The sequence below is a fragment of the Rhinatrema bivittatum genome, chromosome 9, assembly GCF_901001135.1.
Source record: "Rhinatrema bivittatum chromosome 9, aRhiBiv1.1, whole genome shotgun sequence".
Taxonomy (NCBI): domain Eukaryota; kingdom Metazoa; phylum Chordata; class Amphibia; order Gymnophiona; family Rhinatrematidae; genus Rhinatrema; species Rhinatrema bivittatum.
This window is the reverse complement of record NC_042623.1, coordinates 42676571-42699322: the sequence shown is the minus strand read 5'-3', so window position 1 is coordinate 42699322 and position 22752 is coordinate 42676571. Positions and strand designations below refer to the sequence as shown.

Here is a 22752-nt window from a genome sequence, read left to right as displayed (position 1 = left end):
AATGTTTCCTTTAAGATGTGATCAGAGATAGATCCTCTAGGAAGAGTTATTGGGACTATAAAATGTTGAGTTCAAAGTTTGATGGGGATCATACCAGGGACCTACAAAGGGAGTGGATGACACAGGGTGCCTCTCCAAAGGGAAAAGGCTCTGCAGGTCTTTCTTCCTAAGGGGAAAGACCCAAGGCTAAAAGGTGTTTCATCTCATGGGGAAATAACCAAAGGAACTAATTTATGGTTCCAGAGAAAAAGGTGTGATCAAAGTTCTCACCAACAGTGGGAGATCTGGAAAGGAAGTGGTCAAGAGAAGGCTTGACTTGGGGAGTCTAGGGATTCCATTGCCAAGGCTTCAAGGAATATTTTTGGTGCTGCCGTGGAAAGAGAGTTGACTCCAAGATGGCAAAAGGAAATCATTTGTTAGTTTCAAACAAGCTAGGTAGAGAGTGCATCATGCTAAGTAGAGAGTGCATTGTACAAATCAACTCCTCTTGTACCTTTCAAAAATTGAAATGACAGAAAATCTTCAATGATGTCAACATTGCTGTTCATACCTCCTACTGTGTATGTAAATCCCCCCCTCCCAACCCCACTCTGAGTTAAAAGTGCCCTCTTTTACAGTGGTATAAATAGTAGAGTGACATTGTGTTCTCTACAGAGTCTCTCTCTCTTTCTCTCTCTCTCTCTCTCTCTCCCTGCATACAAACACATGTTGTGCTATTTAACACTACTGTTAAGGCCCTAATGATAAATGACCTGGTCAGTAAGAAGAACTGTAAAGTAGAAATATTGCAATCTATTAATTAATCAAATCAGGATACTCCAAGTTGAGAATTCTACATCAACTAAATCCTCTGTTAACAATACAAGACTTCCACACTGTTTTGCAAACACTTATATTCTCAAACTTAGACTACTGCAACTCCCTTTTACTAGGCCTCCCTGGAAGTCTACTAAAACCACTACAGTTACTTCAAAATGCATCAGCAAGACTCCTTCTAGGGACAAGGAAATTCGAACACATCACTCCCTCGCTGATAGCCCTGCACTGGCTTCCTGTACAATCTAAAATCCATTATAAAGTGCTGTCATTACTATTCAACATCATCAACAACATTGATCCATGCCTGTTAAGGGTAATACTACAACTCTACACACCACAGAGAGACCTAAAATCACAAAACAAAGGTCTCCTAATGGTACCCTCCACTCAGAACACACACCTAATGCAAATAAGAGACCGAATGTTTGTAATAGCAGGACCCAAGCTGTGGAACTCACTTGCAGAGCCATTACAGCAGATAATAGAAAAAAAGAATTTCAAGCGTGAACTGAAAACATGGCTCTTTAGAAAGGCTTACGATTTAACGTAAACAACTATAATGCTGATAATAGCATTGACAGTACAAGAGATAATGCTAGTTGAACAATCGATATATAATGAATTAGATAAAGGGATTACTAGTATGATTAGAATCTATTTTCACTGTAATGTAGACCTTGAATGATTTAATATGAGCTAAATTAGAAAGGAACTAGGGAACATTAACACAAAGCATATGACCGTTGACCATGAATATGAATGGTAATACTTTAAACCATTGTGATCTCCTTTTGGAACGATGGTATATAAAATGCCTAAATAAATAAAATAAAAATAAATGAAGGGCTGGTACAGAGTAAGTCGAGGAGAACTACTGGTAACATTATATGAAGTACTGTCTGGAAACTAACGTTGACAGGAGTACAAGTGTAACAGTTTGTTGTATCTGAAAGCTAATGCTGCCACAGGCTGCTGTGGATTTAATCAATGTATTTGAGTACTTGTATAAACATCTGACTGCCGGACCTCACAGAAAATTAAAGCTGTTTGTCTCAATGTACTTTGAATTGAGTACAAGTGTGGGAGGTTTCTGGGATAGACTTGGAGGAGCAGTCATAAGAGGAGACACTTATGTTCCAGAATCCCCTGTCCGTTCCAGGGAAAAGACAGTTATTCCACCCTTGCCTCTGGACCCAGGTTCACTATACCATCTGCTTGACCTAACTTCCAAGGAACCCCACTGATAGACCCTCTCACATCTTAAGCTGAATTTTAAAAGGGATGGCGTGCCAAAAATCGGCACATGCACGGTCCACCCGATTTTTATAATGTGGGTGGATGCACATGCAAGTGCCAATGCTCGCACATCTCGCGTTGGAGAAAAAAGGGGTGTGGAGTGGGCAGGGAGGGAGCAATCTGGGGCGAGGCCAAGAGATGTGCGCGCAAGTATCTACGTGTGCCTGGGCGCGTGCTCAGGTCCAGTGTCGTGTAACTTTATTTCTGCTATGGAGGAGGTGTAAGTTTCTTTTTTAAGAAAGCATCTGTGAAGGTTTTGAGGGGGTGTGGGATAACTGGGGGAAGTGCAGACTAAAGAACCTGTGCGGTTCGGAGGACCTAGGCTCCAGAATTGGCGAACTGGTAGACGAGCTGGTCAAACTGGTCATGACGCGGACGTGCGCCTATTATAAAAATTTCCCCCACTTGCGCAGCTGACTTTGCGCGGCTGTACGCACCCACTTGCCAAACTGGGCACGCACATATGTTGTCACCATGCTATTTTATAGCATATACGCGTATGTTATAAAATCACCGCATTTCTGGGTGTGCCTCGATGCATATATGTACATGTGCACCCGCGCGCCCATTTGAAAGTTACCATCCCTATATGCCCTTTTGGGGAGGTTTACATAGATCTATATCTATAGATAGATACAGATAGATATATTTGACAAACCTTCCTTCATATTTGTGCTTCATATTTGCGCTTCCAGCACAATAAGAACCTGCCCCACTTATCACTGTGAAGAAGGGGCGGGGGAGCTGAGAATAGAGCACAATGCTACTTAAATTGAAAACAAGGAAACCTTTGAAATTCATAATACCCCTGGGGTATTAATATATCTTTTGCAGTATGTATTTACAAAATACAATCTGTCCAACCAGCAGGCACTTGTATTTATTCTCCAGGGAAAGCCACTGTAGTAAAATAACACAGTAAAACTAATGTAAATGTTATCCCAGCTTAAATACTGCAGTGTGTGAAAAGAAAACCATTGGCTCTAAAATTAAAAAAAAATATATTGTGTTGCCAGAGAGAATAATGTTCTCAGGCAGAGCAAAAGAAAATGGAATGGCTATCTGCAGGCCGAAATTCATTCTGTAATCATAGAAAAATTGTAGTTTGGCTTGATGCATTGACTTCTGCAGCTGTATGGAATAAGTCAAGACGCTCAAAGCTTGTAGCTTCACACCTTTCTCTAAAAATGTTAAAAAAGAATGGATCCATTGAAAGCTGCATTTGCTCTCAAGAAATACAGTAGTGTTCTATAGGTCCTATAGGTTCTACAACCTATACCTAAGTGATATAAATTGCTTTAAGCACTTATGAGCTAAGAGCACCAAGCCTGTTCCAGCTGTTCAACGCTAAAATGAGACCTGCACACTTTTTTGTGTGTTCAGTTTTACACATAGCTTTACTCTGCAGCAATTTCTGGGCAGTACTTGATCCTAACTTTTTCTCATAGCTAGGGTTTGGGGGAGGGGGAGGAAGCTATAAATTATGTAAACCTGAGTAGAGTGATGTTATATATGCAATCTGTGTTTTGAACATGATGTTTTGTTGAACAATTAGACCTTCACTTCCAAGATCAAGAATCAGCTAGAGTTCACGGAAACAAAACTGAAGGGTGATGAGTGTTAGGATTATTTGAAATGAGATACTGGTTTTAGTACTTTGTCAAATGTGAAATCTTGGCTAAAACATACAAAAAAAATGTTGTGCATAAGGAGAATAATTTTCAAAGGGACTTCTTCAGGTAAAGTAGTGCTTTATTCGCAGAAATGGCTCTTTAGAAAACTGAGCGACCGATAATCAGGTAAAATTATGCACACACACACTGTATGCATGTACTTTTATGTACATAGGTGAGAGGCTTTCCGGGGGGGGGGGGGGGAGGGGGGTGAAGTCTACGCGGGGTTGGGTCTTAATGCACATAGTTTATTTTAAAACTTATACACATAAATGCTCTACTTACACCAATTAGCAGGTGTAATTGTGTGTGTGTAGAGTGTAATTGTGTGTGTGTAGTTTTGCCAGGATACTTTTCAAAGTGGATTTGTGAGCAAAAGTCTGTTTTGAAAACTGGTGCAGCTTATACAATGATATTACAAAATTACCCCCTTAAAATGCAATATTCAGCCATGGCAGTCATACCAGCCATGTTCAATCTAACAATGACACTTCTAGCCAGCAGTTTGAATTCTGGTTTTTGTTATCGTGGTTATTCAATAGAAATTTCTATGTCACAAAAATCAGTAGGTTTTTAAAAAAATGTATTTTCTTTGCCTATGTTTAATTTTATATTATGTATTTTTAAGACCACTATGCCTTATAAACCTTGTTTGTTTGTTTTTTATTGAACTTGAACAAAGGGCTTGTTAAACTATGTGGATTAGAGTTCTTTTATCACCTTGGTCATTCATGCAAAATGCAAGCAGATCTTCACCAAATACAGGATAAGTGACCTCAGACTAGAAATAGAAATATGCAGGCAAAAACTGAACTGGAAACCCCAAGAAGCCAGATTCTGTATACAATGCAACACTGGAGGAACTGAAACAGAAATGTATTGCCTCCTATACTGTGCAAAATACAAAGATATCAGAAATGCACATTTCTCAAAGCTGACAAACTTCCCACGAACAAATGAGCAGGAAAAACTCTGTATAATCCTGGGGGAAAATATGAGAAACAACAGCTATAGCAGTAAAATATGTTGTATCCTGTCACCAGGCCAGACATGCATTCTAACCAGGGACAATATGGACTAGCATTAAAACCCGAGACTTTTCCTTGTTATTGTACTTTCTGTGACCTGTAACTTTACTATTTTCATTATTTTGTAATTTTTCTCCCCTTTTTATCTTAATCATTCCATGTATTTCTTTGGCAGCGCATGTAAAACTGTCGTGCCAATAAAGTTTTCTGAATCTGAAAACTTTCTTTGAAGAGACTGCAGCAGATCTCGTGTATTGCTATTAAGCACATCATGGGAAATCAGAAAAAGAGGCTATATAAATATATTTGAGGCACTATTTGAGGCACTGTTATTGTTATTATGTAAACCGTTTTGATTTGTAATCCTATTACAAGAAATTCAGTATATAAAACTGTTAAATAAATAAATAAATAAATAAATAAATAAATAAATAAATATATATAAAACGAAAAATTTGGCAATATCTACCTAACTATTGCTTGATATAAGCCACAAAAAACCCTTAAAAAAGGGGGGGAAAGCACCTGTATTTGTTTATAGTATTTGATACTACAATTGTTTAAAGTGAAAGTTCATATTTATTGAAAAAAATCTTAAATAAAAGTGTTTTGTTTGCATACAATACAAAATCCTCATACAAAAATTTAATATACGGAATATACAATTCCTAAACCTAAAAACCCCTTGTTCATCTCTCGACTCTAACTATTCTCTAGCTGTCACTAACGGTGCTCACCCTCTGTGGTGGAAATGTGTTATATATGAATTTTTGTATTGTGCTCAGATATATAGGGTTATGTATTGTGTTGACATAAAGGGTGTAGATGTGGGCTTTGCTCATGTATATGTGTGGGCTTTGCTCATGTATAGAGGGTGATACATAAATATACACATATTTTTTTTCACATGTATATATATATATATGTGTGTAACCTCCTCTTGGGGAACTTACTGCACTCTGATGGGGTCATAAAATGTTTCAAAGTCTCTTCGGGACTGGAGCCACTCCTGGCTAACTCTATTACTGTCTCTTTCCCCAGGGCCTGGATGCTTTGTTGGGTGTGGAGGGGAAGGTTTCCCTTACAGGGCCTGGAGTAACAGGGGTGACTTTTCTGCACATTCTCTCCCTATCCCTCTGAGTCCCCTGGGGAGGGAAGTCATTCATTCACTCTGTGTGCCAAAGAGATACACTGGAAACTTTACTTTAGTGTCCAAAAATAAAAGTCTCTACTGATGGGTAATCAGGTTGAAATATGGCACAGTTTAACTTAGGGGTGAATTTTAAAAGCTTAATGTGCGCATTAATTAGGGGACGCGCGAAGTAGGTGGTCTCGCGCTCACTCCGAGCGGATTTTAAAAGCTGCCGAGATACACGCGCAACTCCATCAGCTCACACAGCTCAACAGTTTTCATAAAGGGGTGTGAGTGTGGTCTGGAAAGGGCATGGGCATTTTGGGGCATGAACTAAAACCGTGTGTGCAAATACCAATGCGACCCAGTGAGCGGATTTTGAGTCAAGATACTCAAAACCAAGGCCCTGCCACATTACTTTACTTCTGCTATAGATTCTGTGTAAGCTAAAGTTTAAAGAAAACTAGGCAGATCTCTGGGGTTTTAAGGGTCAGGGCTAACTGGGAGGAGTAAAGGCTATCAAACCGGGCGGGGGGGGGGGGGGAGGACATATCTCTTACCTGGGCAAACTGGGGATGAACTGGTAAAATTGGGAATGACATTGGCACCCTCCCCTTTTAAAATTCCCCGATTTACCTGGTAGAAGCAGGATTTGTGAGTACATGCTCGTGTCCACTTAAAATTTGGCCCACGTGTGCATGCGGCCAGGCTGTTTTATAACTTGCGTGCCTACGCGCTCGTATGCTATAAAATGGCTGCCTACCTGGGTGTGGGCCGACATATGCATGCAAATATGCACATGCATGCCGGTTTGAAAGTTAGCGTCCCTATCCTCAGAATTATTCTTTGGTTACAGTCTCTTTCTCTCTATCTGTGCATGGGTCTCTTATACCCAAGGTCAGGGAAATATCCACCCTCCAGGGCAGTGGTTCTCAACCTTTTTCCCATCATGACACACCTGACAGATCACGTTCACATGTGCTCATTACAATCCATGGCAGAAATAAAAAATAAAGGCCCAGTATTATTTTTATTGTTAAGAATGACACAAGGGAAAGATACATATACTATCTGAACAGAAATTGCATAAATAGTAAACATCCCACACCAAAACAGCACCAATTTCCAGTACTCAGACTGTAAACACCTTACTTAAGAAAAGGCAACACTGAAAATATTACAGCAGGCCTTAAGACACCAATACATCTCCTATAAGGAAAACGGAACAAGCCAGGCTACTATAGCGCCCTACACAGAAACTGCACGCCAGCAGAAAACCTCACCTGAATCACATGTGCTGACCCTCACCTAACAAAGAATAAAGAGACCAAAACGCATAACTAGAAACATGCAGACAAAAACTGAATTGGAAACCATCACCCATCCTTATAAAACAAATCAAGAAATATAAAATCAGTAGCAGTAAAACCATGCTAACAAAAAGAACAGATTATTTCAAAACAGCTGATGAATGGAATATCCAATAATTAAAAACTCATATAAAAAATTTCTAGATACCAATACAATATTTCAAAATAGCAGACAAAAGGCCCAATAATGAAAAATAAAAAGGATACAAAAAATGTTTTGCTCTGTATACCTGGGAACGTTTGATATCCAGGTCTCCTGAGATTGTTTTGAATTAGCAGGAGGAGGGTTTGTTTGCTTGCAACTTTCTCCTCTCTCTCTTACACTGGCTCTCAATCCCTCACATATATACCTGCTTTTTCTCTCTCACTTATATAGGCTCTTAATTACACATTTACATACATGTTGTCTGTCTTTTCATGCTTACACATTCAAGCTTTCAATCACACACATACATGCTGTCTTTTTCTCTCACACACAGACTCTCATTCACATGCTTACACACATGCGCTCTCTCTTTCTCTCATTTACACACAGGCTCTCAATCACATACTCATATGCTCCCTCAACTAAATCAGCTCTCAATCACACACAGACACACATGGTCTCTCTTTTACTTAACCAAAAATAAACTGTGTACTAGTTAGAGAGCTAACATAACACCCAAAAACGCCAAACCAATTTTAAACCAATTTTTGTAAGACCCTCTATTCACGAGAAGACATATTATGTGTTCAACTCGTTTCTCATAGGGGTCACTATTGCTTTTAATCATTCAAAAAAATCAATTTTTGTTATCTTTTTCAAAATTTTTTTTTTTTTTTTTTTTTTAAAAGTTCCTCAACCAATTTTTGGCAATCAAAATGCAACGGGTACTTATCCGCACTGAAAAGGTCCCAGGTAACCCGACATGGCCATGTTTCGGACCGCTGTCCTGCTTCAGGGGAAGAAAAGGAAACCAATTCAGATCCTTGTAGCCTTGTAGAAACCTTCTTCTTGCGGCGTCTTTATTCTGTGCCGATCAATTTTTTCGCGCAGGCTGCATTTCAGCCCGCTCTATTTCAACAATGGCAACCCAACGGAAGCTGTTTATACGAATCACAGTGCTTGGTGCCACCCCTTCCGGTGACGGGTGGAAGTTCCCTCTCACGTCCTCGCACCCAAGCGCTGTCAGTCTGATTATAATTTCTCGATCTATAACGAAAACAAATATTCTCGGCTCACATAATGCAAAAGACCAGGGAGGATAGCTGTCCGAGGAAAGTTTCAACAACGGGAACCACTGCCTCCCTGGGATGTATCATGCTGTTTAGTTAAGAGCATAATAGCATGTGACAGTGGTTCCCGTTGTTGAAACTTTCCTCGGACAGCTATCCTCCCTGGTCTTTTGCATTATGTGAGCCGAGAATATTTGTTTTCGTTATAGATCGAGAAATTATAATCAGACTGACAGCGCTTGGGTGCGAGGACGTGAGAGGGAACTTCCACCCGTCACCGGAAGGGGTGGCACCAAGCACTGTGATTCGTATAAACAGCTTCCGTTGGGTTGCCATTGTTGAAATAGAGCGGGCTGAAATGCAGCCTGCGCGAAAAAATTGATCGGCACAGAATAAAGACGCCGCAAGAAGAAAGTTTCTACAAGGCTACAAGGATCTGAATTGGTTTCCTTTTCTTCCCCTGAAGCAGGACAGCGGTCCGAAACATGGCCATGTCGGGTTACCTGGGACCTTTTCAGTGCGGATAAGTACCCGTTGCATTTTGATTGCCAAAAATTGGTTGAGGAACTTTTAAAAAAAAAAAAAAATTTTGAAAAAGATAACAAAAATTGATTTTTTTGAATGATTAAAAGCAATAGTGACCCCTATGAGAAACGAGTTGAACACATAATATGTCTTCTCGTGAATAGAGGGTCTTACAAAAATTGGTTTAAAATTGGTTTGGCGTTTTTGGGTGTTATGTTAGCTCTCTAACTAGTACACAGTTTATTTTTGGTTGTTGACATTGGTGTGGACTAGAATACACCAGTTGGTATGAGTGGGTTTTGTTGTGTGATTGATATCTCTCTTTTACTTATACACACAGGCTCTTAATCATACATACACATGATCGCTCTCACACACAAAGGATCTCAATTACACACACATACTATTTCACACAAACAGGTTTTCATTCGCAAACTTACACATGCAGGTTCTCAGTCATATACTTCCATTCATGCTATCTCTCACACGCAGGCTCTCAATCACATACATAGTCTCTTTTACATATACAGGCTCTCAATCATTCACATACATGCTGTCTCACTCACACACACACAGCACCTCAAACACATACGCTTGTTCATTCACTCACTTTCACCCCCCCCCTCCCACTCACCCACCAGCGACAGCAGCAGCCTCCTCCACTTCCAACCCTAAAGGCAGCAGCCTTCACTTTCAGCCCTCGCGGAGAAAGGAGTTCCATCGGCCATGGGGGTTGACGTTGTTCTTCGTTTTTCTCTGAGCCATGCTGCTCATTCCTCAGGCTGTGTTTCTCTTGTCTTCTTCGGGCCGACGCTGCCCGCACTAGCATGGTCTCTTCTTCCCGTGCTACCTGGCTAAAAAGTTACTTGTACAAATCCTGTTGAATATTGCCCATTGAAGGTCTATTTACTAAAGAACAAAACATTTGGTTAAATATTGCAACTATTTTGCGCAGCTCACTGCACCTTAGAAATGCCTTGTTTTTGTGGTATTTATTAAAATTAGAGATGCAAAACTCTGAATGCACAAGTCTGCAGTTTGGCCAAGACCATCAAGCAAATTCATCGTTGATACCAGGCCCGCAGGTACCCCATCGGGAAGATGTGAAAAAGTCTGGGCACTTATCGCATCTAATGCAACTTAGGACTAATTCACTAAAGCCTGAATTTTAAAAGCACTGCACTGTGCGCATTTCTGAAAGAGCCCGGCCACGCGCGTAATCCCCGATATGCGCACAAGTGCCGGGCCAGAAGAAAAGGGTGTGGGCCAGGTGGGGATGTGTTTGACAAGAGCCGCCGCTCCTGTCAAAAAGGAGGCGCTAGGTACGCGCTAGTGTCCCTAGCGCCTCCTTTTCCCCGTTTTACCGCGTCACCTAATTTAAATACAGAATCACGCGCACCGGCGAAGGGCCAGTGCACTCGCCAGGAGAGCGGGCGTTCGTCCACTCTCCCGCGGACTTTACTGTATCGGCCTAATAGATAGGTCTAGTCAGAGAAAAGATTGACCTGAAGCTACCTGAGTAACTTTAGGAAAGTTTTTTTTCATGCACACGCCTAATATGTGTACATTTAAGTTTCAAAAATGTACATACATAATAGGCATGCCACTAACATGAGTACTTTTCCATCATTCGGTAACTCTTAACTGCATGTGCATAAATTTTAACTGCACTGCTAGCTGATTGTTTAGGACTGTATATGCAGATATTTTGTGTTTGAAAATTGGTTAGGTTTTTGTGGTGTGAAAAGTGCATGCTTATTTTATTTTAGGTGCTGCACGATCCTATGTATAGAAATAGGCACCATTAGTAGAATTATTCATTCTCTTTCACTGGGCAGAAAAATGGTGCTTTCTGACATTATCTCATCCATTAAGCACATGGCACTGAATACCTCATTTCAGCTTGAAGCGTGAATGTGTATACCTTGTGGTGAGAATCCTGTTTACTAGTTCTTATCATTCAAACATTTTATTGAAGCAAGAGGACTAAGGCAGTTCATGCAGTGGTCATGTTCTGCTGTTCAGAATGTGAGGTGGTTTATTTCTGCATGCTGACAGTATGAATAGCAAGCATTTTTGTGAGTCTTTGTTGCAAGTTGTACAGCTCACACTCATCACTAAACTCATTTTCACTTTGCACAATATTCTCAGAAAGCAGTACCCCCATGATGCAGTGTTCAAATGCATCTTAACCCCAAGATGTTTTCTGGGTCATTGGCTAGACAGAGTACTTTAATTGGGATAAATAGAGCATAAGGAAGGCTAATGAACCATTGTGAGACTACCATGTATAAGTCAAAATAGGCTTAAGCATTTAATCCTCCACAATGTCATGGGATCCACCTTTCAAAAATGTCCGTCTTTTATTCATATGTTAAGACTTACTTATCTTGAGACCTGTATTTAAAAAAGGTTTTGTGGGAGGCACGGATGGAAAAATAAAGTAGTTCTGTTCAGTCTAAAATACTATTCTGGCAAAACAGTAATTATCTGTTGTTTATAATGTGTTATTGTTGTGCATTATTCATAAATTGCTTTGCATGTTATTCTGTTATCCAATTTTCATTGACTCCCTTGGTACTCTCCTCTATACCACCACTCTAGTTGGTGTTCTAAAACAAAATATAGAGCAAACTATTAATTTTCTTATTTTGGATAATGTTTAGAGATTACTATTTTCTGAGACCATCAAATTAAGAGGCTGATGTACTAAAATGCCGCCAAATTTACAAATACAATTTTGAGCACTAAAATTGCCGACAGCGCATCTTAAAATTTGTCATCAGCAAGTTTAGTGTCTGAAATTTAGCGTTTGCAAATTTGACTACAGCTGTATAATTATGCAAAGCAGTTCATTATCTATGTTCACATAGCTATCTTGTGCAAAATGTGTAAATTGGCATTATGTTGAGAAACCTTACACCTTGGGGTGGTATAGTAAATTTTTTTATTTTTTGCATTAAAGTTTGCAACTTTGTGCAAACTTAATGCTTTAAATGTGCCACAAGCATGATTTAAATAGTATTTAAATGAGTTTTTAACACAAGGGTGAAAAAAATCATGTTGCTGGCCCATTCTTGTAGAGCCATTCGCAGGTTAGTATATAAGGCATCATAATCTCAGCTGCTGTTCATGAATAGCCATGCTCTGTATCTCTTGTCCCAGGACTGGAATAAGCAATTATTTTTTTTTTTACATTAAATAGTAAGCTGCTCATCTGAAAGGTATTTACAATAGCAAGAGACACTTACAAAACAACACAGAATGGAACAAATCTTAATGATGTCACAGCTTAATTGAGCAACAGGTAGAAAGCCTGAGGTTTGTGTGCTGAATTCTAATATACTGTTTATATAGAAGAGATTCTATAGGTAATACACAAAGAAGGCAATTTAGTAACATCCTGCCTGAATTTGCAGGCAGTTATGCACCTAAGCTGCAACAGTTTTTAAAGTGAACTTAAGCATATATGTTCACTTTGAAAATTATCCCACAAAAACTACTCCCACAAAGTTACACCTGCTACTTTATATGGGGGAAACTTACCCACCTACTTTTTAAAATTCAAAAGTATGGGCATAAATGCAAGACCCGCCCAGATTCTACCTCTTCCTTCCCCAGAACGCCTGTCACGAAGTTCTTTAAATTATTTACGTGCAGGGTGCATTAATGTAATTTTATGTGCATATTAGTTGGGCAATTTTCTAAAGGAAATGAATAGAATGCAATTTATACTTCTACCAAATATTTATAACACTTTTCTTGCCCTATCTGGTTCATACAATCTTATGAAAAGGAGGAAAAGACCTCAGAACTTAAGCAAGATTAGTCAATGGAACTTAAAATCTTGCTCTACACAATTCTATCGTTGGTCATAAAAACCTCCAACCTTCCTTTTATTCAAATACAAAAATATATATTTTTTAATTTTTCTTATATGTAGAAACATATTTCATAATGATGACCATTAATCCACAAATTATTAGAATGCATACTATTGAGTTCCTCATTAACTTTCATGGGCCTGTTTTTGTTCAGAGCAATTTTCTAATGGGCCATTTCTGCAGGTAAAAAACTGTGTTACCCACAGAAGTCCCCTAATGCCAAAACAAGCAGGACAAGGAGACACACACTACCTCACTATTCAGTCTGTGTCTAAAAGCTAGGGATATTCGTTCCCTGCCTTTTTTCTTTATTATATCTTCATAGTAGAATTCCCCGTACATAATGTTTGCAAGGACATTGCATTTTTTTTTACAACAGAAGATGATTTATGTCTCTGCTTCTGTATTTTTTTTTTTTAATATAGATGGGAAATCTTGGGAGCTGTCATTGGTACTGAATGTGGAACACTAGAATCTGGTCCATCTCTCAATTTTCTTAGAGAGGGTGAGAGAAAAATGTGTACTCCCTACATGGACACCACAGGTTATGGTAACCTGAGATTCTACTTCACCATGGGTAAGTAGAAGCAGTTTTGTAACTCTGAGTCCCATGCATGAGAAGATATGCTGCTGCCATACATCTCAAATGAAGCACATGCTAATTATTTAAATGAGGTGGACAACAATGAACTTCTAAACTCATATCCCCTGGGCACTAAGGGCCAGATTTTCAAAAGGGTACGTGCATAAATCTGGAGGATTTCGGAGCGATCTGGGAGGGAACAGGGGAAAGGAGCGTGGCTTGGAGTGGAGGAGTAGCCTAGTGGTTAGAGCAGCCGGTAATGAACCTAGAGACCAGGATTCAAGACCTGCTGTTTTCCTTGTGACCTTGGGGATAGGAAATACCTATAGTACCTGAATGTAATCTGCTTTGGGTACTTGCCAGGTTCTTATGGCCTGGATTGGCCACTGTTGGAAACAGGATGCTGGGCTTGATGGACCCAGTATGGCATGTTCTTATGTTGGAGTGGGCTTGGTGCGTGCATGTTATAAAATCAGGCATACATGTGTGCGCGCCGGGTAGCGTGCGCAAATGTATGCCCGCGCGCACCTTTTAAAATCTACCCCTAAATGTGTCAACTTTCTTACAGATGTGTGGTTGTAAGAAAGTTAACAACACCTGAGGGTTGTGGGAGGGGAGGTGGCATCACAAAGTTACTATGTTAGCCTCTTTGGCAATATCCCTGTCGCCCACCCAACCCAACAACAAGGCTTCCCAGACCCTCCACCTCCACAACACAAGAAGCAGCATGCTTATACCCAACCCCCAACCCAGTCTAACACAACAGGGCTTCCCAGACCCTCCACCTCCACAACACAAGAAGCAGCATGCTTATACCCAACCCCCAACCCAGTCTAACACAACAGGGCTTCCCAGACCCTCCACCTCCACAACACAAGAAGCAGCATGCTTAAACCCACCCCCTAACCTAGTCTAACACAACAGGGCTTCCCAGAAGCCGACCTGACCTCTCCACAGCTCCCTGAGCCCCCATGCCTCTCCATGGGCCCCTGTTTTCTTGTCCAGCATTGTCCAATTTGCATAGGCTCAGTAGCACATCACACATGGAGAAGTCCACGCAGCCTTGTTACATATAGTCAGAGTTTAGATTGTGAATCTCAGAAAGATGGGCAGGGCTGGATGGGAAAAACTAAAATTGCCATACATTTATTTATTTTATTTATTTATCGAGTTTTATATACCGTCATTCGGTTTCGCCATCATAACGGTTTGCAAAAAATACAATGGTTTACAAGGTTAAGGAGTTAACAAGGTTTTCAAAAAGGTTCAAAAGATTGTTAACATAGATTGTACTCATATACAAGTTAGATGCTGTTCAGTTTTTTTTTCACGTTTCAATTCTTTGTTATAATATATACTTGTGTTGAGTTTCAGTTTTCTTAGGGTTAGACCAGAGGGGGTTGGCATTGTTTTGTTCATTGGGTGAGTTGGTATGCTTTGGTGAACATCCATGTTTTTAGATCTTTTTTTGAAAGTTTATAGGTTTTCTTGAGTTCTGAGTTTGGTTGGGAGGGAGTTCCAGAGTTTCGGGCTTCCTAGAGAGATTGCTCTCTTTTGGGTTGAGGTGAGTTGTTTGGAACGAGTTGGCGGTGTCTTTAGAAGTCCTTTATTTGCTGATCTGAGGTTTCTGTTTGGGGTATGTAGTTTTATGGAGGAACTTAGCCAGTTTTCTTGTTTTTCATATATAATTTGATGTAGTATGGATAGTATTTTGTATTCAATCCTGAATTTTATTGGTAGCCAGTGTAGTGAGATAAGTGTTGGAGTGATGTGGTCATGTTTTTTAGATCCAGTGAGGATTCTTACAGCTGCGTTTTGTAGGATTTGGAGTGGGCGGATAGTGTTAAGAGGTAAGTTGAAAAGGAGTGAGTTACAGTAGAAAATGAGTAATTGAAGGACTGATTTGAAGTCATTGGTGGAAAGGAAAGGTTTTAATTGACGTAGTGTTAGTGGGTTATGATATCCATCTTTGATTTTTGTTGAAATGTGGTTTTTGAAAGAGAGTTCCTTGTCAATTATTACTCCAAGATTGCGGGCATGATTGACCGGAGATATAACCGTATTTTGGTTCATTAGGTTGAGTGGTGGAAGTTGAGGAGAGTTGTTCTTTCTGTCTAATATGATTATTTCAGTCTTGTCAAGGTTAAGGATGAGTTTTAAGTTGATTAGTATTTCCTTTATTCTGCTTAGGTAAGTGGTTGTTAATTTGTATGTTTCTTCTAGTGATTTTTGTATTGGGATTAATATTTGAATGTCATCAGCATAGATGAAGTGGGTCAGATTAAGATTTGATAGGAAGTGGCATATTGGAAGCAGATAGATGTTGAAGAGCGTTGCTGATAGAGTGGATCCTTGGGGAACTCCAGTGTTTAGATTAATTTTCTTTGAGAAGGTATCATTGAGCAGCACTTGGTAGGTTCTTTGTGATAGGTATGAAGAGAACCATTGTAGGCTTGTTTCCTTTGCCCCAATTTCAGAAAGACGGTCAATCATGATAGAGTGGTTTACTGTATCAAAGGCTGCTGATAGGTTGAGTAGGACTGGAAGGTAGCTGTGGCCATTTTCGAAACCTTTGAGTACGAAGTCGTTCATTGCTAGTAGTAGAGTCTCCGTGTTCAGTTGTTTTCTGAAGCCAAATTGCGTGGGTAGCAGGATGTTATTTTCTTCCAGGTGGTCACTGAGCCATGTGTGGACGACTTTCTCAATGATTTTGGCAATGAATGGTAGGTTTAATATGGGTCAGTAGTTCAGTGGGTTTTCTGGATCAAAATTATTCTTTTTCATAATGGATTTGATGATTGTAGATTTTAGGCATTCTGGGTAGTTTCCTTCCATGAGGGAAAGGTTTACGGTGTCAGTTATTGTCTTAGTTATTGATGGTATTTTAACAAAACCTCTAAGCCAGAAATGGTAAAAGTAATAAAAAGCATTTGGTAAATATAGCAGAACAGTGAGCAAACATAAATAATGCACAAGATCTGGTATAAATTATCATCATATATACATAAAAGGCAGTTGGGGCTCCTAGCTTTGGTGTTTATATTTTTTAACCAAGCCAGTCTGTGCTTGTGCCATCTGCACATTGCTGAGAGCTAGTTGGTGCCATATTGGCTGACACTGCTGGTGGGGCAGGACGACCTCAGAATCACACCTGCCTCCCCTGAGTGGAAGAGTTGTAGGCTGTGAACCAAAGAACCCAAGGTTCAGATTCCATTGCTGCTCCTTGTGACCTTGAGCAAGTCACTTCTCCCTCCATTGCCTCAGGTACAAACTTACTGGGAGATTCATCAAGCCATGGTAGGGCTATAACAAGCATTAAACAGCATATATTGCGTGATATAGCCCTACCTTGCAATAATTTACATACATTTGGGCAGTTTCCTTTCCCCTGTTCCACTGAGCTGCTTTGCATGGCATTTGCATGCATGAATTTTACAAATCCATGCAAAACAGCTCATGCATAGGTAATTTTATGTAAATAACTGTTCTTTTGTTGACTTGGGAGTGTGGAGGAAGGAGCCTGCTAGCCCCAACTATGTTTTTGGAAACTTAGGGGTTGAGGGGAACCTGCCTGGCAATTGGTTTCTTGAAAGAGGGGTTTGGGGGGGGGAACTCTGTGGCCTTTATGTGATCTATGTTGACTGAGGGGGCCTTTTGTCGCACGACCATTACCAGATATTTTTATACTTTTGTGGTCGAAGTTGCCTTGATTGCTGGCCGTGCGGTGAGGGGGGGGTGTCATGTTTGATTTTTTTAAACATGTTTGGCACCTTTTTTTTTTTTCGGTGGGCCCTTTAAGGCGATGGTGGTCCCATCTATTGGGGTCCGCCATTGCACAGTAGTGGGTAAGGCTACATTGATTTGCCTCACAGAATTCACTAAGATGCAATTTTTCTTTTCACAGGATTGCCCCCCCCCCCTTCCCCCATGATAGCAGGGCCCCTCACGCAAAAAAAAAAAAAAAAGTGGCTTAGTGAATCCAGTTCTTAGATTGTGAGCCCTGTATGGACAGGGAAATGACCTTCAGTACCTGAATGTAATCTGCTTTGAAGTGGCTGAAAGGCAGAATATAAAAAAAAAAAATGAGCGCTGTAATCCACAGGGTAAGAGAAAGGGAAGGGAGGAAGGGAGCCAGCTCAGAGGGCTGTGCAGGTCCTCTGGAGGGGTGGAAGAGAATTATCATGCTGTAAGGGGATCAGGGGTTGGGGGAGAAGGGGAGAAGGAGCCGGAAGGCGGTCTGGAAGAGGGAGTGGGGGCACCACGAACAAAGACGTGCTCCCCTGTCATTTCTGATGGACGTCATGCCATGATCTAAAATATGAAAAACTATTTAAAAATGCAAATAAAATAGCCTAAAACTTCCCAAAGTCACAAAATCAAAATTAAGTAAAATTTTTTTTTTTTTACCTTTTTCTGTCATCTGCCTGCCTCTCACCCCCACCCACATGGCCAGCCCAAGTCTATAGCTGTCTCCTCTCAGCAACCTCTGGAAGCAGAGCAGAGCTGGTGAAGAAATGTACCAGCTCAGGGTCCTGTCAGAGGTATAGATAGAATCACCACCCCTCCACTCATAAAACCTAAAACACAAAAATGAAGCCATGGTGAAAAGCTTATAGAGGACTTAGAAACACTACATGGTTTAAGTTGTGATTTTCATCGGTAAATGGTATACGGTATAATTGTTGATTAGCCATGTAAATTCTGTATCAAGGTATTCTTGATTGTATTGTTATAAATAAAAGCCAGCATTTGGCGCAACTATTTATTTTTATGCATGCCAGAGGTGAAGCAGTTTTGAAGAGCCGGTGGTTCTATGAGTTTGTCTGGCTTTCGGGTCCTGATGTGCTCTGTTTGGTGCTGCAAGGGAAATATTTTCATGTTGGTAGTGCACCTGTGCTAGTGTGCACTAGGGGGGTCATTTTCCAAGGAGTTAAATTCACAATTTGGTATTCAGGGGGCAGAGTTGGGGTGGAGCATATGTAAAGTGGGAAACAGTTATCGTGTGCCACAAAGTTAGCGCAGCTCCTAGCTACAACCCTTTCATTCGCGTTACATTGTGCGCTAGAGGCCAGTAAAGGTGTATTGCAGTCCATGACAATTCAGAGAGAGAGAGAGAGAGAGAGAGAGAGAGAGAGAGAGAGAGAGAGAGAGAGAGAGAGAGAGAGAGAGAGAGAGAGAGAGAACCTTGCTATAGATCCTACTCCCTAGACAGGTATTTGTATCCCCATGGTAGGCCCACCTAGTAACTCGAGGTGGGGATTAGGTATGAGCGTAGGGGGTTGGGGGCCACTTTCACATTCAACATGAGACGTACGAACAGAACAGTGGTCTCTTGTGAAGATTTGATAACCTTCGGAGTGAGGAAACTCACTCCAAGAAGAGATTTGGGCAACATTCTCTCAACCTAGCTTGTTGTTGCCCAGGTAGAGTGTCCATCAAGCTAGGTTGAGAGAATGTTGCCCAAATCTCTTCTTGGAGTGAGTTTCCTCACTCCGAAGGTTATCAAATCTTCACAAGAGACCACTGTTCTGTTCGTACGTCTCATGTTGAATGTGAAAGTGGCCCCCAACCCCCTACGCTCATACCTAATCCCCACCTCGAGTTACTAGGTGGGCCTACCATGGGGATACAAATACCTGTCTAGGGAGTAGGATCTATAGCAAGGTTCTCTCTCTCTCTCTCTCTCTCTCTCTCTCTCTCTCTCTCTCTCTCTCTCTCTCTCTCTCTCTCTCTCTCTCTCTCTCTCTCTCTCTCTCTCTCTCTCTCTCTCTCTCTCTCTCTCTCTCTCGTCAAAAACTAAACAGAGGTGTGAGACAATTGCTCAGTGTGCAGCACCTAAGAGTAGAAATAGGCCGTCTGGACACTTTCATGCAGTGCATTGATTCTTTGGTTGGTTTTATCGCGCACCGCGAAGATATTTCGCGATTTGCGAAAACATCGCCGCACGCGATGTTTCCCCACTGCACGAAAAAAGCATCATTTGCATGGGACATGCCCCTTAATGCGTTACCAATGCGATATTGGTAAATGAGGCCCAATGTGTGATAATGTGCATTAACCCATGTTAGCGCAATTTAGTAACTATACCCCTAAGTCCTTGGACAAAACATGTGTTGTTTCAAAACTGAACAGAGCAAACTGATTTACCAACATTTACCCCTGCTTTTTTTTGCCCCAGACTTGAATCTGATCCTAACCTGCTATTGTCTATACAAATCAAAGTCCTTAATGAGGTCCGTTGATTGGCTAAAGATGAAGAAGGTAACAAAAATGGGCCAGCCCGGTTGCTAGGTTGAGGCCTAGGCCTAATTCCTGGTTTGGGTTTCTTGCTCCCCAGGCTGGCTGGAGCTGAGGACACTGCGGAGTCTGGGTAAAGGAGACTCAGTTGACATGCAACACTGACCCCTGGTGGCTGGATTTGGGAGCTGTGTTTGAAAGGCTTCGGGAGGAGCCCTGGTGTGTGTACGGCCCCGAGCTGAAGACCAGGCCCGAATACATGTACAGAGCAAAAACCACATATACCGTGTTTCCCCGAAAATAAGACATCCCCCAAAAATAAGACCTAGTAGGGATTTAGCCGAATTCTTAAATATAAGACCTCCCCCGAAAGTAAGACATCCCTTGTAAACAGGGGCGGATTGACCTATCGGGGGATCAGGCTTCCCCCGGTGGGCCGGTCAATCCTGTGACGTCATTTTTTATTTATTTATTTATTTATTTAAAATAAAGTTTCCAAAGTATTAGGAGCAGATGCGAGCAGTGGTATCCGGAGGGGAGCCGATGCGCCCAGGCGCAAGGAGGCTCATGCGGCCGCTGAGCCTCCTTGCCCGAAGAAAAAGATCGCGTTCAAATGCACTGATGCTCTTTCTCCTTCCTGCCTGTGCGGCCCCGGAAGTAAACGTTGCCAGAGCCGCATGGGCAGGAAGGAGAAAGAGCATCAGCGCGTGAAGAAGAGGAGCCGCCGCGGGCTGCTGCGAATCCCAAGTCGCAGCGGCCCAAGAAGAGGAAGAGGCCCGGTAGCGAGGAAGAGGCCCGAGAAGTTCAGGGCCGCTGCAGAGCCCATCCTGCAGCGACCCGCGAAGAGGAGGCCTGCAGTGGTATCCGGAGGGGAGCCGATGCGCCCGGGCGCAAGGAGGCTCATGCGGCCGCTGAGCCTCCTTGCCCGAAGAAAAAGATTGCGTGCAAACGCACTGATGCTCTTCCTCCTTTCTGCCTGTGCGGCCCGGAAGTAAACGTTGCCGGAGCCGCATGGGCAGGAAGCAGAAAGAGCATCAGCGCGTGAAGAAGAGGAGCCGCCGCGGGCTGCTGCGAATCCCAAGTCGCAGCGGCCCAAGAAGAGGAAGAGGCCCGAGAAGTTCAGGGCCGCTGCAGAGCCGATCCTGCGGCGACCCGCGAAGAGGAGGCCCAGAGGTGAGAGAGAGGCTGAGGGTCTGTAGAGGGTGCGTGCGTGTATGAGATGAGTTGAGAGATTGTGTGTGAGAGTGAGGATCTGAATGTTTGCAGAGGCAGCATGTGAGAGCCTCTGTGTGTGTGTGTGAGAGAGACAGCGTGTGTCGGTGAGAGCCTATGCTTGAGCAAGACAGCATGTGGGAGTGAGAGAGAGCCTGTGTGTGTGAGCGTCAGACAGCATGAGCCAGTGAGAGACTGTGTGTGTGTGAGAGAAATGCATGTGAGAATGAGAACCTGACTGTGTTTGAGGGAAGAAGACGGAGAGAAAAGAAATACGGAAGAAAAAAGGACAATATAAAAGGAATTGGCAAAAAAATAAGAAAGGGAAGGTGGAAAAAAAAAAAGCCTGTGACCAACCGATTAGAAAACTAACATCAGCCAGCAAAGGTAAAAAAAAAAATAAAAATTACTTTTTAGTGATTGGCACATGTGATCTTTGGGAATGTGCAAGAATAGCACTTTCTCTATGCAGATCTCACAATGTACGAGATCAGCATGGAGGAAGTGGAAGCCCACGGGGCCTGCACAGAGGAGGCAGCAGAATGGGCTTCAGTGTCAGTAGCAGCAATCGGCGCCTCCCCAATAGCCAAGTGGCAGCAGTGACAGTGGCAGCAAGATTACAGACATCTGGGGATGGTGGCAGTACCAGTCGGGGGACCCCTTCCAAGCAGTGTGCAGAGGTTCAAAAGCAGCAGAGTCAGCCCAAGCTGACTACCATGAATGCTGCACACTCTTACCTCTCTCTGACAGCACACTGGTGAGGCATGGCTGACGCAGGGGCAGCCAGCAGCTCAACGGTATTAGACATCCCCTGAAAATAAGGCCTAGTGCATCTTTGGTACCAAAAATTAATATAAGACACTGTCTTATTTTCGGGGAAACAGGGTAACAGGACTAATCATACATAAGCCAAAATTCTTCTTTCTTTTTTGAGACCCTCATATAAAGTCGGGATGATGTAGAACTCACTTAAATTTGGTTAGTGAACCATTATCTTATCCACTTAGACCATTGAAGTGACCAAAACCCAATTTGCTTGTAATCATTGGTCTCTTTTATATATATATATATTTTTTTTGTTAATACATTTAAAGTCTTCAATGAAAAAATGTTAATGCAGACACTTAGAATTCTTGAAAATACGCTCATATTAGAAACCTTTCAGATGTGTAAAACTGAAGATGAAGAGCCCAATAGCCCAACACGATTCGTGTTTCGAAAAAAATCTTTCTTCATCGGGGGCTATATACATATATATTTTCTACCACAGAGTTCTCAGTTGTTTTGAAATTTTTTATCAGGCCCAAATATAAGCATACACAACATATAGACTTGCCTAGGGTGCCAAAGTTTGAAGGCACCAAATACCCGGGCGGAAGAGAAGCCTTCCCCCACTTATTTTAGGGCTGAGTGCCAGTGCTACTTCAAAGTTTCACTCTGGCCTGAAACCCCCTTCCCTTCCTTCCAGTCTCAGGGGGGTGAACCAGTGATAGGCTGGACCCATGTTTTTGTCTGCACAAACCCTGACGTTCATATGATGCAGTTGCAAAGTTATGCATCTGGCTTTCCTCAGAAAAGGAAGACGTAAGAGCAGTGAACAATTAACAAAACACATTTAAAAAAAAAAAAAAAAGATTCATAGCTGGCATTTCAGGATGTTAAATGTATTTACTTTATTTATTTAAAAGTTTTGTATTCCATCCTATGCAATACAGTTCAGGGCGGATTACGGCACCTTTTCCCAAAATATTAACTTCCCTGTTTCACGGCTGCTTTTA

The 22752-nt window shown here is 41.7% G+C and overlaps 1 protein-coding gene across 1 annotated transcript in view; it reads left to right on the top strand.

Annotated features, from left to right (window-relative positions):
• The window catches only part of RELN (reelin), a 699179-nt gene that overhangs the window by 370792 nt on the left and 305635 nt on the right, over positions 1 to 22752 (top strand). The window contains exon 12 of the mRNA XM_029615599.1: positions 13368 to 13519. Coding sequence (XP_029471459.1) covers positions 13368 to 13519 — 152 coding nt within the window. The remainder of the gene's footprint in view (positions 1 to 13367; positions 13520 to 22752) is intronic.